Source organism: Nerophis ophidion, linkage group LG07, assembly GCF_033978795.1.
Source record: "Nerophis ophidion isolate RoL-2023_Sa linkage group LG07, RoL_Noph_v1.0, whole genome shotgun sequence".
Classification (NCBI taxonomy): Eukaryota; Metazoa; Chordata; class Actinopteri; order Syngnathiformes; family Syngnathidae; genus Nerophis; species Nerophis ophidion.
In genome coordinates this window covers 59,010,351-59,029,219 of record NC_084617.1, presented here as the reverse complement: position 1 = coordinate 59,029,219, position 18,869 = coordinate 59,010,351, and the positions used below count along the sequence as shown (strand labels likewise).

The window sequence follows — 18,869 nt, the reverse complement described above, 5'->3', positions numbered from 1 at the left end:
GTTTTGGTCCCCTTTAATGGAAACTTGTGATCCATTCCAAACACTGGCTGCAATTCTAAAGCCAGCGCTGGATGAAGTAAACAATTTATGTTCTAGTTCACAAATGTATCAGGTATAATACATTGAACCTGACATTTGTATCAGTAGACTACAGAGCTGCATCCCCACTGATGGAACAAACTCAATGGGAAGCAGCTAAAGTGATTTATAGGTTTAACATGAAGAACAGCTGCTATTCTTGCTGTCAACTGCTCTCATCCTGGATGGATATCCATTCACTTCTTAATTTAGTATGACCACTACAACCTCGCTGATATGAAACACATACTGTATGACATGGTCTTTAGCCATCCCTCTGTGGATAGACTATATATGAAACCTGATAAAAAAAATCTTAGCAGTATTGACGCCACATGTATGTGATCTGATCGCCTTCTGCTGCTTGCTGATTGGGCTGTGAGAGGCACTGGTAAGACATGGTGCTCTGTGGGAGACAAGAATCCCCTGATAAGTAAATGCCTGAAGGTCTGGAAGTGGGCCCACTTCAGGATAACAGGCAAAGCAATAGCGGGACCCGTATCTGCCCCAGTTTGTGCTCCCACCACCACATCTTGTCAACAATCTCCTTCGTCTTTGCCTGCTCTCTCGCCCTCTTCTGCTGCATGCAGAGCTTAAACTAAAACAGCTGCTTGGAATACCAGACTGATGAAACCCTGTTTAAAGTGTTTTTTGTTTTTTTCATCTTCTTCTGCTGTGCAATCACATTTTATTAGCATGGAGTGAAGTGTTTAAGGTACAATTACGGAGGAAAAGCATTTCTTTAGGCAAACTAAACTACTGTGGTAACGGCCACATACAGACTGTAAAGCAACTTAACAATAGCAACGGACACAATATTTAAGTGACAATTGTCACGTTTTACTCCATTCCAACTCAAACCTGTCAACAATAGAAAATAAGGTACAATTACCGGAAAATAAAGGAAATACACAACCCTGCGTGTTCTTTCAATGTAATAAACGTTTTCCAGCCAAGGACGGGGGAAAGACCGTACTGCCACAACTGTGCTGCTTTTATTTTGAAAGCCACTGTTCCGAGAGTTACCTAGCGAACCGGAACTTTTCTACTCTGATAATATCAGAGAGAAAAAAATTCTGTAAAAGTTAAAATGGGTCGCAGAGAAAGAAAGTACATTAGTTTCCTAGGAAGATTGGGGGTTTTATACTGTAGGTATCCTTGAACTACCACTAAACCCTTGATAATCAAGTATTTCATTATCAAGGACTGTATTTTACAGACTGAAGAGCACACCAGTATATAAGCCACACCCACTAAACCTTAGACGAAAAAATATGTTTCCATGTATTAGCCGCAATATGTACTGTACGTTCTGAAATGAGTTATTTACCCACAAAGATATTGTAAATATTGATTCACATACCTTTATTGTTTTCAAATGGGGCCAGCAAAAGTGCAGTAAAACGGATGATCAAACATAACAGAAGTCGTCGTCATGGACCCACTATTTGTAGAAGCTAGCTCAGCTAAACAAACTCAATAACTCCACGGTGAAGTTTTTGGTGAATTTACTGAGGAATTTGTGAAACTGAAACAATACAAAAAGAATGCCATTGTAACTAACAAAGATACTCATAAACGTGTTAATATAATAGCTAATGCTAACAGTGATAGCTTGATAACATTCTGATAGCACGTACAAATACGCATGAAAACATAAATAGTTTTAGACATATTGTAAAACTTATCAATGTTTGTTTGAGAGATGAATGAAGAATCCAGTCGAGTAGGAACGCTAAGGGCAACTAGCATAGGGAACGGCACGTGTACTTCCGGTTCAAAGCACTAAACAGAAAGAAATATCCGTATTGCGCGGACATACTCTGAAGCAGTCCCCGAGAAAAATAGCACTCTCTAAGTTAGCACTGCCTTGCAATCACACTTGCACTACGGAACCCTGGTCCGGACTAGCAATTGAAAAAAAGATAGCATAAGAGTTGGTTTGTATTCACACTTCAATTTTTATCAGCAGACTAAATATTGCTCAATAATGCATTTGCTTGAAGTAGTGCCTTGATTAGACTACATATGTAGCCTGTACATACAGTTGGCTGCTAGACGTCTCTGTGACAGCTATTTCTTCTGGTCGGCAGACTGAGTTTCAAAAATATACTGTATAACATTTGGAATCAGAATGTAGGACCCGGTTCCACATCGATGTCTGATGCAAGGCTGATCAGCAGAACGTACAGCTGCAATACTTGAGGTTTGATCTTTTTTTTCTCCGTAGAAATTATTGCGTTCTTCTTTCCTCTATTTTCTCAAAAAACTGGCTCTCGTCAAAAGCGTTTTTTTGTGCACAGAAAAGAATGGCAACCTCCGGTTCCACCTTCGCGAAAGTGAGGCTTGTCACGACGTAATGAATGTTCAATAAGTGTTCTGCCTCTTCCCCTTACACAGCTGGAAGTGCAGCTGAGAAGAACAAAATAAAGAAATATGACTAACATTGAAGTTGAAACACAAAATTTAAAAGGAGCAGCGACTTTAGTGAAAGGCTTTAGTTTCACTACCTGCTGCAGCACACCAGTAATCCTGTCCTGAATGCGGACTAGCAGTCACTCAGAATGTCTATGTGACCGTAATGGTCCCGACTGGGAGAATAAACACACCCATTAATTTAATCAGAAAAGGCATTTTTATGTTTGATTATTTTTTGTCAGACTCTTAGTTTGTGTATGCAAAGATTCCACACGTCTGATATAACATGTTCTAAAAAAAACAACTCTGCAGACAAACACATTGTGCTCTTTTTTTTTGTTTGTGGATACATAAAAAACATTTTGTTCCTTAAATAATCATTAAACTTGTTTTATGTGTTGGTATATATTATTTTACAGTGCCTCAAATTCAAACTGCACTTTAATGTATTTCAATTCAATATAAGATACACAATTTGGGTTTTGAAAATTCCATGATCTAGGTCACTGCTTGTTTGCCAAAGCACTGGTGAGAAGCACCGATGTATACAAGAATGCAAATAATAATTTACCATTTGAAAGTGTTGTTTAGTAAAGGTTAACTTCAAATAAGTCTTATAGCATTCACTACACCGATTATACTTTGTTTACAGCAGAATGTTTGTGATGGGAAGCAAAACAACAAAATAACTTTGAGAGGAAAAAAAGTTGTTCCTATTACCCCCACAAAACGTACCAAAAAAGAAGCAAAACTGTGGCCCTAAAACCAGGTGTGGACCGTAGCGTGGGTTACCTGTATCGTTGGATCTCTAGTAATATATAAATGAACAAAATGACAGTTGTCAGCTGTTAGTATATATTACCTCGATCAAACATGGTGGAAATATCTGTTACAAGATACTGCACTAGTAAACAGTAGGGATGTGGTACCCGGTATAGTAATCCTGCACAGGACAATCCGCTTTAATGAAAAAAAAATGCACATTAATCGAGATTGGATGATATGAAAAAAAATTAAGAGTGATACGTTTTTTTGCCATATCGCCCAGCCCTACGATGACCTTCGTATCGTTATAAATAAATATAAATGTGTAGACTAGTTGTTTTGCTAAACTAAACTACCATGTCGCAATACTGAGTACAAGTGATCATGTCTGGTTTAAGCAGGTCCACAGAGGTTTGAAGTCAAAAAAGGTTTATTTTGCCAGTAACAAGGAATGTAACGATAACCAGTATTAATGAAAAAACATGGTAAAACTCTTGACGGTTAGTGTTACCGTTTCAAATTACATTTGAGGTAAAACCACAGTTTGATTGAACTCACGGAAAAGTGTTACTGCTCATTTCCTGGAGAAGAAAAAACAGCAGCGCTGAACGCCAGCTAGCAGCAAATGCCACTGATCGCGAGCTAGAAGCAAGCGCCACTACTAGCTGCTCGCTTAAATGCTAACTGCTTCTTCCTACTCCTTTTCGAACATGTTGAAAAGAGAAACTGGAAATTGTGATGTATCATGTTGTATGCTTGCATGTTTGAAATAAACTCTAACTCAATGTGAATACAAGACAGAATAATGTCTACCGTTACAAATTACAACTGAAGGAGATTTTTTTTTTTAAATGTCCAAGTACCATATTTTTCAGATTATAAATCGCTCCGGAGTATAAATCGCACAGGCCGAAAATGCATAATAAAGAAGGAAAAAAACATATATACGTCGCACTGGAGTACGAGTCGCATTTTTGGGGGGAATTTATTTGATAAAATCGAACACCAAGAATAGACAATTGAAAGGTAATTTAAAATGAATAAAGAATAGTGAACAACAGGCTGAATAAATGTACGTTATATGACGCACAAATAACCAACTGAGAAGGTGCCTGGTATGTTAACGTAACTTATTATGGTAAGAGTCAGAACATGCTATACGTTTACCAAACAATCTGTCACTCCTAATCGATAAATACTATGAAATCTTCTTCCTCGCTGTCGCTTCTAAACAACTGCCAACTCCAAAGGTATGCGCCACTTTCTCTTGTCGTTTGCATATTTCACTACGTCCAACTTGTAATCTGCAGTACATGATTTCCTTTTCGGTGCCATTTTTGTTCAGCCCTTCTCAGTTTTTATAAGTTACCGCCAACATTGAAATTATCTAATTTATTAGCTACGGCAGTAGCATATAGCACAGGGGTAGGGAACCTATGGCTCTAGAGCCAGATGTGGCTCTTTTGATGACTGCACCTGGCTCTTAGATAAATCTCAGCTGACATTGCTTAATTACGGTAAGTAATTAATAATTCCGCTGGTAATCACAGTGTCAAAAATAACGTTCAAAACATAAAACATTCTCATGCATTTTAATCCATCCATCCGGTTTCTACCCTACCTGTACAAGAAGTAGCATGAATGGTAAGAAGTATTTTATTTATTGTTGGTTAGCTTAAAAATAACAATGTTGTTAAAAAGAATAAGAGACTTTTTATACTCTAAAAATGTTGGTCTTACTGAAAAATGCACGCATTTAGTTGTATTCAGTCTTAAAACAAATATTTTATGGCTCTCACGGAAATCCTTTTTAAAATATTTGGCTTGTATGGCTCTCTCAGCCAAAAAGGTTCCCGACCCCTGATATAGCATATAGCAGTTGGCATCCCGTGACCCACAATGCACTTCTGCCATGACCCTCCCCCGCCGAATTCTTATTGGTTGACGTGTGTGACGATTGCTGACATTTTTTTCGTCTCTTCCACGAATTATATGAATAATATTATTTAATATTTTATGGTAATGTGTTAATAATTTCACACATAAGTCGCCCCGGAGTATATGTCGCACCCCCTGCCAAACAATGAAAAAAACTGCAACTTATAATCCGAAAAATATGGTAATAATAATACGGCTCCTAAGAAGCCAGAACATAATTGTCCGTAGTGTCGCTTTTGCCAAGGAAAGTATATTGTCTGTCTGTTGTTTAAAATATTTATGTGGGTTTACATTCAAAAACAGTCTCATATAAATGATAACCATGATAATTTTGGATATGACAATTGTGATATGAAATGTTTATGCTGTTACATCCCAACTATTAACTGAGATTTTTAAAGACAAGTTGTTGTTCACAGTGTATTGTTTTTTATGGGGAAAATGAGCAAACACACTAGTTTTAACAAGACCAAAAATGACATCTGAATACACCCTAATTGACATTGGTCATCAACCACATAAAGTTTAAGAATGAACAAATCCATGGACAACGGATGATAACAAATAGATGTTTTTTTTCCAACAGAAAAAATAGGGGCTGGGTATTTTTTTACATTATTTTGATACATGTATTTGGAATAGGAGGTATGTTGTTAACATAATAGCATTGTGTCTTTAGAACTGTGAGGGAGAAAAAGGAGCGCTATCTCAAGAGAAAAGTGTTAACCTTTGGCCGACAACAGGAGTTCATACAAATGTTCACAGAGAGAAGTATGTTCCAAAAAAACCCAGACTGCACAGTAACTTTGGCCAAACAGTGAGCGAGAAAAACACATGAATTGATAAAAACACATTTGCACACATATTCATGTTACATCAAAGGGATTCATTGATGTCACTGAACATGGGGATTCTACGGCTGGAGAGTGGAGTTGGGAAGATGTTGGTTATCTTTCCCTCAAAGGATGCTGAGATTCTCCTGATGGGTCCTGTGCTGAAGAAGCCAGAGTGCACTTTAAACAGAATTTCTAATGCTGAGCGGGCGGGTTAGACAGTAAACTAGCTAGGCTATGGGGTAGAAACAGAAATTGACGCCATGTCTTGCTTTCCACCGAGACCGACAAGGGAAGGATGAACTGACACCATTTCCAACAGATCAACACAAGCACTGCAAGGAAGTGAGGAACTAAAAACAACACATGTTCCCATAATAAAATCCAGAAAGACGGGTTATTCATGAAGCCACTGAGGTAACATATTATTTAAGTGTCACTTGACATGGCATCTGCTGATCTGACAGTTGAAACACTGCTTTCCTTTATGTTGACATGGATCTACGTACTATAAATTATTCCATAATATTGTCGTAGATCTACCAAAATATTTGAGAAATATATGCATAGGTTTAATAAGAGCCCAAACTGGGATTCGTCATGTATAACTTCAGCATAAAGTACAGCACGAGGCCTCACCTCACAGAGTTTTTTAGTCCAAATTGCCTAACTGTTTTATGGCTAGCTAACCAGTGTTGAGAGTACTGAGATTTGTGTTGTAAGTAGTAACGTAACGTGTTGTTTATTATTTTAGAGTAATTAATTAGCCCATACTATGTCAAAGCAGTTTTCGTTAATTTTGTTCGTTAACGTTAGGTTTATATTCTCACGCTTGTGCACGGGTATAAATGGAGATTCTACCCGCTGGCTGTCTAATTTAAAACTACTTTTCACCCGCCCAGACGCTATACTAAAGTAGGTTAGTCCGGACGCGCTATGGCAGGGGTAGGGAACCTATGGCTCTAGAGCCAGATGTGGCTCTTTTGATGACTGCATCTGGCTCTCAGCTAAATCTTAGCTGACGAGACACTAGTGATTTAGGGCTATATAAGTAAACATTGATTGATTGATTGACATTGCTTAACACGATAAGTAATGAATAATTCCGCTGGTAATTATTGTTAAAGATAACATTCAGAATATAAAACATTCTCATTCATCTTAATCCATCAATTCGTTTTCTTCAGCCGCTGTTTATTAGGCGTATTTTATTTATTATTGGTTAACTTCAGAATAACAATGTTATTAATAAGAATAAGAGATTTATTATACTCTAAAAATGTTAGTCCTACTTAAAAAAGGCACACATTTAGTTGTATTCAGTGTTATGAAATATTGTACGGCTCTCATGGAATTACATTTTAAAATATTTGGCTTTCATGGCTCGCAGCCAAAAAGGTTCCCGACCCCTGGGCTATGGCAAGAGGCACTATCAAGCCGAGGTGTAGTTACACATTTGACACACCAAGCGAGCAGCAGAGAGGAGGTGTCGTTAGCTTCTGTGCTAAGTTGCTAACAGAATTGGACAACATAAATTGATAAGATTAGTGACAAAATTGTTATAAGGAGATTTATACATTCCTAAACAAATTGGTGTGTGTTTAAATAAAGCTTTAATCACTCACCAATAGACAAATTAAGTCGCTGACCAAAGCGTTCTATCACTCGGGAGTCCAGAAGTCGGCACCGCATTGTCATTTTGTTTTGTTTTTTATTTTGTTTTTGTGCGTCATGTTGCGTTGGAGAAGTCTACATAAACACGCAAGGGGCGGGGATGAGCTAAAGAGGATCTCCTGTGCTTCGCCTGTCAGGCGCATAGAGGAGCAAACGGCCATAACAAAGGCACATCGAAAGATACCAGTATGGTGGTAATGTCTCAAATACATACCGCTTTCTAAAATATACCAGTATTGACTAACACCGGTGTACCGGTCAGCCCTAATGTGGACGAATGTGTCGCATCAGTTGCAATTTAATATTAAAATCATTTAACACATTTTTACACTTCCATGACTTTGAGGGACGTTAATATTTTTTTTTAAATTGCAAAGTACCACCTCAGAAAACACTTGGGCTCTCCAGGTATCACCAAAATGACTAACATTGAAGTACAGTAGGGTAGTTGGTCGAACTATTCATTAAATCACAGGCAGATGTTTTATTTAACAAGTATATTTAAAATGTTTGGCCACTGTAACAGTTTGAACAGTAACACTATGTTTAAATATTTAATTAAGTTTTTCTTAGGCGTACTACTAGCTGGAGCAGCGTAGCACTAGTGGTACACCGACCACAGATTGAGAATCAATGATCTAGATTAAAAGAAAGTGTTTTGAATGTAAATTAGCATCAGCATAGGTACTTTGTAATTAGGGCTGGGCGATATTGCCTTTTTTTAATACCGCAATATTTTTAGGCCATATCACGATATACGATATATTTATTCAAGGTCTTAGCCTTGAATAAACACTTGATACGTATAATCATAGCAGGATGGTGATTCCATGTGTCTACATTAAAACATTCTTGTTATACTGCACTGATATATGCTACTTTTAAACTTTCAGGCTGAGAAGGAAATCACAAGTAAGTCAATTTACCAAAACTGTATTTATTAAAGTTATTAGCAGGTGAATTTTCAAATGATGCTACATATTAGCAGTAATGCTACTTTTGGTAGCAACGCTTGTGCCCCACACACGACAAATTAAAGTTGTCTGTTCGACATATTCCCGCTTGAAGCCGAACCACCGGCAGACGATGGACCACGTGCTGTTTTTCTTGGGAATTAATTCGTCCTTCATTTGTAACGAGATTCGCACCTTCTTTCTCTCACAACAACCCGGTAGCATCACAGCTAACGTTAGCCACGCTGCTACCTCTCTGCTGGGCGAGGGCGTATACGTATGTGACGTATGACGTGAAAGTATGTGACGTATGTAAAAATGTGCGCCTGCTTGTCTGTGAGAAGGAGACACAGGAAAGAGTGAGGAGAGCCTGGAGTGTAATGCCCGCAGCTAAAAACAACTGCGTGAGAACGTTTACTCGAATATTACGATATAGTCATTTTCTATATTGCACAGAGACAAACCCGCGATATATTGCATATATCGATATATCGCCCAGAATCAATATATGAGTGAATCGAATGTTAACAAGGATTTAAGCCAGTCCTGACATTGCTGCGGTTTCTGCCAATCTGCTGCTAATTAATCAGTGCCACTAAACTGATGTAGACGTGTTTGCCTTTGAAGGAAAAATCTTTTTTAAACTATATAGCCAGTCAGAAATGTTGCTTCTGTTGACACAGTGCTTGGCTGAAAAAATATTTGCACTCCACCATTGAGATTACTTGCAGCAGTCGAATACAACGCTGGGGGTTGTCAGAATGTGAGTGCAGGACACTGTTGCCTCTGTTGCAAAGTATCCACAGGGCTTCACCTGAACACGCCATCACACCCTCCAGTAACCCTCGCAGACTTTATACGTGCAACACACACGGGTGCACGCGCGCACACACACACACGTGCGTACCAAGGTGAATAGACGGCGCAACCTGATGAAAAGACACCTCCACACCAACAGCATGTGTTTATGTAGGGAGAGGCCCTTTTATTCATCAGGACAATGTCTGTGTTGACTTTTCTTTGTCTGTTTTAAGCGGCAAAAGCAACACAAGAGAAAGAAAGAAAAAAAGTATCCAGAAAGGCATGCAATTGTAGCCCCTGACATGTTCAGACTTACACAAGCTCTCCATTCATATCTCGATCACGCACACAAAATCCTATTCAACAATCATGCTCAGGAGTTTGTGTATTTGATGAAAATATATTTGCGTGGCCAACCTCACTCTTGCTTACTCGACACTTCTCACACACAAGAGGCATTTCACTCTTTAGTGGCGATGATGATGATGATGATGCTACTTGCAGAATTGTTTCAAAGTGCTGATGAGGCTGTCAGACGTGGCCATGAAGCAGATTCAGGCATTAAATCTGGCACTGCTGTGTCACTACTGGAACAATGAGGTGATGATCACGTCAGTAGATTGACAAACAACGAGCTGGATTTAGACTCTGTGGGACAAACCTCCGCCCCTGAGCAGGCAGCCGTCTGCTGGAACATCTCTGCAAACATAAAACCTCCTCCTCAACTCTCAGTGGATTACAGCGGAATGTCAGCTCGGAGCGGGCTTTAAATCAGTTATGCTTGGCCCTCAGGGGAAGTCTGTGCTGATCCCATGGAGGCCCGTCTCTCATTGCTCATGATAGGCTCGCCACATCCAAATTTAAAAGTTGGGCTTTTCAATCCTTAAGTGTGCTGCACACATGGGGAAGTCACTGCCTGATTATTCTTTACATATTCCGTAGGCTTTTAGAAATGTGCCAATCAGTTGGCCACCAATCAGTATCGGCAAATTTACGCGAAAAAAGTATGTTATATGCCAATTCCGATTAATGTCTTTTCTCCTTTTTTTGTGCTGTTCTCAAAAAAATTATCCCTATTGGTTGATTAATTTTTGGTGCCCGGTGGATGTCAATACAATGCAAAGCCATTTTCCCAGTGGTTCTCAAACTTTTTTTTACCAAGTACCACCTCAGAAAACATCTAGGTCTCCAAATGTCACCAACATTAAAATACAGTAACGTAGTAGGCTTAAGTATTAGTAAAAACAAGGCATAGGCTTTATTTAAGTATCTTTAACATGTTTGGCTACGCAGTTTGAACAGTAACACTGTTTGAATATAGGCAAATAACACATAATTGATTATTCTGCGTACCACTAGACTGAGCCCGCGTACTGTACCGCAATTTGAGAATCACTGCATTAGTCTAAGTTAATAATCATCACCTTCATTGTGAAAAATAAAATACAGGTATCATTATCACTGGAGGACTGGAAGAAGCGGCTAAACATATTACACACAGAGTAAAAGCAAGCCGCAGCAGACAAGGAGGTATGCTAATTGCTAAACTAGCCACAAAGATAGCTTAAGCAAACACAAGAAATAAGTGCTTAAGAAGTGTAGATGAAAGCGCGTTAAAGCAGAACAAAAAGCAACTATGAACATGAAAGTAGATTAGTAAGAGTGTAGAAAGAGGTTAATATGACAATGATCTGTTGCTAGATAGATCATAAGCAATAGTCCTTTGACTGGTCTTCTAGTCGCAAATATAATCGCTCACTATTTGAAAATGGACTTTTGTTTTCTTCAGACAATTCTATGTAATAAAATAAAATAGGGAAATGTTTGAATATTATATTTTTTTCTACGTAAAATTAAATATTTAGTACTCCGGCTTCCTCCCACCTCCAAAGACATGCACCTGGGGATAGCTTGATTGGCAACACTAAAAAATTGGCCCTAGTGTGTGAATGTTGTCTGTCTATCTGTGTTGGCCCTGCAATGAGGTGGCGACTTGTCCAGGGTGTACCCCGTCTTCCGCCCGATTGTAGCTGAGATAGGCGCCAGCGCCCCCGCAACCCCGAAAGGGAATAAGCGGTAGAAAATGGATGGATGAATGGATAAGCAAAATCATTCAATTAACTTAAATATTTTCTATTAATCAACATTGTGATCAGTATTAGTATGGCCAGTACTGCCTCTGTAACCACATTGTATTATCTAATTTGTTGAAATGTTTAATTATTGTTAAATAGTAAGCAAAAATATGCAAGTGTAAATAAACATTTGTTTAATTGGTCATTTGAATTAGTCGACTATTAAAAAATTGTCTTAAAAGATCAATCGTTAATGACTACTCTAGTCCAAACTAAGGTGATTTAACCAATAGCACTCACCATAAACACATTTAATCTGTATCAACCGATCAAACTTACCACTGAATTTATACGTCATAAAGGAAAACTGTGCTGCCTTAAATAGCTTGACATCAATTGGCTATGAACAAATACAGGCTATTTAAGGACAAACATTGTTGTACATGTAACCACAAACACCTTTTGCTCTTTAAACCAATTAAACAGCACCTCCCAACAAGGGAGCGAAAGCAGCAGATCTTGTTACCTGCTATTAATCACACTATCTGTCTCCTGTTGCACAAATACTCCTGTGCATAAAACAAACCTGTCAGGCCAAAAGCAACAGGGCACAGTAAATAAAATGCTCTCAGGCAAATGGATTGCTTGTCTCTCCAGACTCAAGTGATGACAACACATATTAGGGCACCCTTAAGGGAACTCTTATCTCACAGGACATTCTGTGTTTTCGACATACATTCATGTGACGAATGTAACTGTAAAACTCAGAACTTCAACTGTCGGCCGAACGTGAAAGATTACTGTTTTACTGCTCTGAAACGTATCCACGGTGCAGACAAACCAAGCTCTGAGTTCTAAATGAAAACCCCTCTCATCAATTAGACCCCCACTGGGCAATGTGGAGACCCCAAGATGGCTCTTAAGTATGCCAGCCTTTGTCTGCTACGGTGACGATGGACGCAGTCAGCCCACGCTGTCCTGTTGACCTCATTTTTTTTTGCCCATGTGGAGAGTCTCAACTTTACATTTCTCACTGTTTCAACAATCAGAGGCACAAACCAAAATATAACAAATACAAAAATGAAAAAAAAAATACCACAAATACACACAGTAAGATGTGTATTTATACTGACCATAGTGACCAAAAGCAATAATTTATAAGTGCTACAAGTTGCGATGTACGTCCAAGAGAGAGTGGAGTAACCCTTTAGTTAATGAGACCCAATGGAGACCTCCAATGAAGCCATCAAGACTGCTCAGAATAACAATGGTCAACTAACGCCTTTCTAATTGAATGGAAGGTACAGGGAGGCGAGGGGAGTGGTGGGCCGGCAACAGTGAAAAGACGACGGGAAAAAAACGTGAGGGGGGTCTTTTCAGTTCGATGCCCACGGGCCTTAACGAAAGTACTTGTTTTTGGGGGGGGGGGGGGGGGGGGTGAAAAGGGGTTGGGGGATGGATAAAATGTGAGAAACAGCTCTCCAAGTTGGAACATTTTTAGAAACCTGTGTCCTATTTAGGAAACTATCATTCTGCAAGATTTTGAACGTCTAACAGTATTTAGCTTTGCGTGTTTTAATAGCACGAAAGGACATACAGTAACAATATCAAAATGTCAGATCACGTTCATAGAAACGGTATGTGGAATGTACTCAAAAAGTACGTATACACACACTGAACTCTTAGCCAAGTTTTTCAAAGATAAATGCTAATGAAATAAACTTTCTCAGCAGAAGAAACATAAAATCTTCTTACAAATTATTAAGAGCCATATTTTAATTTGAATATTTTCTGTTTAAATATTTGGAGGTTTTAGAGTTTGTTTGTTTGTTATTGAAAATGCAAAAACGGATGTGGCGTGCTTCACTTTCGGTTTATGTGACATCACGCAAATTCACTTGAGACCTCTGTGTCAAACTCTTCCAAGTATCGATTAATCAATCAATTTGTCCTAATCGAGCACAGCCTGTAGTTCAACGTGCCCAGTTTAATAGCTTAGTTGCTCAGACAGTAATGTGTCATATCGCAATTCAAATATTGCGGCATTCACTAAGCCATTTTTTCATATTCTACAACAGCATTTTCAGACCTAACAAATATCAAATCTACAGTAGTGTTGGCCATTATATGACACCAAACCAACCACTGTTAAGTATCGTGGCCACTTATTGGCTAAGCCTCAGGCAGCGTTACTAAATTGGAATAAAACAGTAACTAAATGGTGTTATCTCATTTCTACAGGATTTTCATAATGTTGAAAACTGTATTTAGACTGTAGTAAACATGTGTTTATGCTACAGCTATGAAAATATTCAAGGTATAATTAATAAATTATACTTTCTAGAAATTCCTTTAGGACAGTCATTTAACATTTAACCAATTACTAACGATAAACAAGGGATTACTGTACACAAGTTTAGGTTAGGGTAAGTTGTTCTTTAATAAGGATACAAGAAAAAAAAATGTTTTATTCATGTTACCATTTAAGTTAAGACGGTGATTTTATTAAAGTGTGAATATCAATCACAAGTTTACGCTAATTCCTTTTTAAAACGGTTTATCGTTATACTGTGTATTGTTATTTCCCTTATGACCCATATTTGAAATATCCCTGCAAGGGTCATGTTTGTATCCTATCGCGAACCAACAAATTGTAAGGACAACATGGTTGGATGCGTATTACAGCAACACACTAAAAAGCGAAGTTAATTATATTTGTATAAGGCTTTTTTTCTCTCGAGACTCAAAACATTTTACACAGTGAAACCCCTTGTCTAGATTTTTTAAGATACATTTAGCTAGTGTGGATGACACTGGGAGCAGATGGTGTGGTTCGGTTGGTACAGCGGCCGTGCCAGCAACTTGAGGGTTCCAGGTTTGATTCCCCACTTCCGCCATCCTAGTCACTACCATTGTGTCCTTGGGCAAGACACTTTATCCACCCAACAAGTTCCCGCAAGCGTCCCATCAACACTTTGAAAAAGTCTTAGACAACAGCTGACATACACACAACAGTGCGATACCTCCCATGTATGTCAAAGCAAGGTATGACATTGTTGTGACTGCTGGGTGTGACTTGAGAATCCATATAGAGCAGATCAGGGTTGTACAGTATACCAATACAATAAGTACTGCGGTACAATACATTCATCCATCAATGTTCTATCGCGAGTCCCTGTCGGGGTTGCGGGGTGGCAGGAGCCTATCCCAACTGTATTCAGGCACATAGACGGACAACACTCACACTCAAGGTCACTCTAGGCCAATCAACCTATCCACAGGTGCATGTAGCTGGAGTACCTGAAAGGAACCCACGCAGTCACGGGAAGAACATGCAAATTCCACACAAAAAAATCGAACCCAGGACCTTCTTATTGTGAGGCACACGCACTAACCTTATGTGCCATACCGTGGTATTAATGAAATAAAAAAGGTACTATACTGCCATTGAAAAACACCAGTACTTTCATCGACATAAGGCGCGCCACGCATGGTGACAATGCTTTCATACGAGCCGCCATGTTAGCCAACACACCCACACACAGCACTTTCAAGCAGAAACAGTGTGGAGACAAGAAATAGAAACACTAAAGCGTGGCTCTGCAAGCAGCACTTTAAAAGCAACACAGCTAGTTAGCAGGTAACGTCCCCTTTCTAGTGTGTTATCTACTTCTAAATCACTAATCCTTGTCTCCATGGCGACAAATAAACTATGTTTCGTCCAAGTATCATCCCTGCAGGACGAGGAATAGCTGAACCTGTTTCACTACACACACCATTCAGCGCTCCTGAATGTAAATAAATGGGTGAATTTACACAAATATCGATTGTAACAATACCAAATATCTAGTTGATACTAGAATGATTACACATGACCGACATCAGCGTGGCTTTACATTAGCTTTATTGTTCAACTCACTTAAGTAAACACACACATCAGCAAAAACGGGACAGCGTAAGCGACAATTCCGGTCCTTCAACAATCGCTATTTCTTTGAAATCAAAGTATATAAATACTGTATATACTGTATATTACATGCTAGGGAAAGCACTGTTGAACAGGGGTTGTTAGTGCATGTGCCTCACGATACGAAGGTCCTGAGTTCAATCCCAGGCTCGGGGTCTTTCTTTGTGGAGTTTGCATGTTCTCCCTGTGACTGCGTGGGTTCCCTCCAGGTTGATTGGCAACACTAAATTGGCCTGAGTGTATCTGTGTTGGCCCTGCGATGAGATGGCGACTTGTCCGAGGTGTATCCCGCCTTCCGCCCAAATGTAGCTGAGATACGCTCCGCGTCACTTGAGAGAAAAAAATCTAATTCGGTGGGTAGTGTAAACAGGGCCTTTGTAACCCATTTGCTTACTTAACTCTAAAAGAGAAGATGTCTAGTATTTTCATTATGTTATTTAAAGCCAAAATTGTTCTTTGGTTGCAATAACAGATGTATGTTTAATGTATTATAAGAGTTTAAGATAATGCAATAATGAAATTTTTTTGGTGCCTTTTATTTTGAAAAGTATCGAAATACATTTTGGTACCGGTACCAAAATATTGGTATCGAGACAACCTTAACGCAGATGGGTAGCAGCTGGCAAACAAAAACATTTAAACTATTTCAGGGAATTTAGGAAAAAATTTCCTCGCGCACACGAATGACGTAGCTCTCCCAAAGATGACGTAAAAGTAGCATTTAAGACACATTTCGTTTACACTGAAGTCACATTTTGAAAGATCAGATTCCAATCGGATTTAGACTACATACTGATGTGGCCTAAATCTGATGCGAAAATATCAGATTTGAAGCACTTCGGAGCGTTTCTACTGGCAAAAAATATCCAATCTGTGTCACTTGCAAAGTATCGAAATACATTTTGGTGCCAGTACCAAAATATTGATATCGAGACAACCTTAACACAGATGGGTAGCAGCTTGCAAATAAAAACATTTCAACTGTATCAGGGAATTTAGGAATAATTTTTCCCGCGCCCACGAATGACGTAGCTTGTCCAAAGATGACGTGAAAGTCGCATTTAGGTTGCATTTCTTCACATTTTGAAAGATCAGATTCCAATCGGACTTAGACTACATACTGAGGTGGCCTGAATCTGATGCGAAAAGATCAGATTTGAAGCACTTTGGAGCGATTCTAATGGCAAAAAATATCCAACTGTGTCACTTACAAAGTATCGAAATACATTTTCGTGCCAGTACCAAAATATTTATATCGAGACAACCTTAACAAAGATGGGTAGCAGCTTGCAAACAAAAACATTTCAAATGTGTCAGGGAATTTAGGAATAATTTTTCCCACGCACACGAATGACGAAGCTCGCCCAAAGATGACGTGAAAGTCGCATTTAGGACGCATTTCGTCACATTTTGAAAGACAATATTCCAATCGGATTTAGACTACCTCTTGGTGTGGCCTGAATTTGATGCAAAAAGATCAGATTTGAAGCACTTGAGAGAAAAAAATCAAATTCGGTGGGTAGTGTAAACAGGGCCTTTGTAACCTGTTTGCCTACTTAGCTCTAAAAGAGAAGATGTCTAGTATTTTCACAATGTTATTTAATGGCAATATTGTTTTTTGGTTGCATTACCAAATGTATGTTTGCAAAAAATATCCAATCCGTGTCACTTGAAAAGTATCGCAATACCTTTCGGTATCGGTTCCAAAATATTGGTATTTGACACAATCTTAACGCAGATGGGTAGCAGCTGGCAAACAAAAACATTTCAACTATTTCAGAGAATTTAGGCAGAACCTATTCCAAAAACTAGATTAGGCTATCATTTGCATTGTCAAATGCAACACTTACTCCCAAATCGGACAAAGAAGCGGTACCTCGAGAGGCCGCTCTAAGGGGAATATGGCGCTCTGGCAATGTACAAGACACGTTTCAGCGCGGGCCAAAGTTATCCAGGAGAGGTAAAGAGTGGGCAGGAAAGAGTGGCGATTAGCACAGGATGTGGAAACTTACTGTTCTTGCACTGGGGGACAGAGAGCCATTGGATAGGTAAGGGTTGGTGAGGTCTGGGATCATGAGGAACGGGTAGCCAGGGTAGTGGGGACTCTTAAAGAGACCTCCATCTTGCTGTCTTCTCAGTGCTGCAAATGTACAGTAAAGTTAGATCAAACTAAAAAATAAAATAAGAAATCAATTTTATTACCTTCACTGAAGTAGTCTCTTGCTTTCTCATAACTTTCTGCGTCAACTCTTGTTTGGGGGCGCCTCTCTGCTTGCTGACACACAAACACTGGTTGAATTTTCATCTTATAACATAACAGGGAGAAGGGGGGGGGGGGGGGGGGAACAGACATTTGACCTTCTTACCTCCGAGTCCGAGGAGCTGCTGTTGTTTTCCGACTCGTTGACTAGCGAGGACTTGACATCGTCCAAGTCTCGCTCGGCCGAGACGTTTTCGGAAATCTTTTCCTCCTGCTCGCCTTCGTCTTTAAACGAAATCATTTCGTCGTTGGCCCCTAAATCATCCCCGCCACCTCCGTTCAGTTGAGGCATTTTTGCACACCAGTAAATTGGATAAATAGGAGGATGAAGAGGGGAAAAACACCAACAAAAAAAAAACGTGCGCAACAGCGGAAACAAACCACTTGAGAGACAAAGCTAACTACCAGAACATGTCCATTTTTTTCATCCTCTGGACGAGTTCCTGACGTCCATGGCGGCGATAATCCACAGTATTTTACAACAACTTGTCCAAACTTTGTCGTCCCTTTGCAGCCTGTGCGCCCCCCTCTCCTGTGGGGATGTCCTTCTCTGGGGCCCCTCGGGGGACACACAAACTCTGCAGTCCGAGCCTGGGAGAGGTTACTCACAGCACTACAAGATCCATGTGTGAGGAAACAATGGCTACATGTGCCTGCTTTATGCCCGGCCGCTCCTCAAAGTGCACAAAAAAAAACGCGCGGCCGTAAAAAAAAAAAAAAAAAAAAAGTTTGACAATTTGTGCAAAAAAAAAAAAATTAAAGGAAGTAAATGTTTAAATGGACGCGGTGGGTGTTTCGCTGCACATAGCAGCCGGAGAATGCGCCGTGATAACAAGTTGGCTGCTCAAGTGGAAGAGCGCAGCCCGTCCGTGCGTTTAGAGGAGGAGTTTACTCTGAAAACCGACACTTCTTCTCCATGCAGCAACACTGCTATTCTTAACCCTAAACACTCCGACTAAACTATCAAAATACGCAACTTTGGCGCACTCACCGGCCACAACATTAGGTGCACCAATACAGTACATCTGCAAACGTTATTATTCTTAATGATGCTTAAAGGCCTACTGAAACCCACTACTACCGACCACGCAGTCTGATAGTTTATCT

The 18,869-nt window shown here is 39.5% G+C and overlaps 1 protein-coding gene across 6 annotated transcripts in view; it reads right to left on the bottom strand.

Annotated features, from left to right (window-relative positions):
• The window catches only part of tcf7l1b (transcription factor 7 like 1b), a 68,006-nt gene extending 49,391 nt beyond the window's left edge, over window positions 1-18,615 (bottom strand). For 4 of the 6 annotated variants that reach the window (XM_061906732.1, XM_061906734.1, XM_061906737.1 and 1 more), the window contains exons 1-3: window positions 17,869-18,615; window positions 17,705-17,777; window positions 17,515-17,642 (exon numbers count right to left, since the gene is read on the bottom strand). In XM_061906732.1, the coding sequence (XP_061762716.1) occupies window positions 17,515-17,642; window positions 17,705-17,777; window positions 17,869-18,054 (387 nt within the window). In that variant the 5' untranslated portion in view covers window positions 18,055-18,615. The remainder of the gene's footprint in view (window positions 1-17,514; window positions 17,643-17,704; window positions 17,778-17,868) is intronic. The other 2 variants (XM_061906735.1, XM_061906736.1) reach the window with 1 other exon arrangement.
• Window positions 18,616-18,869: the final 254 nt, after the last annotated feature.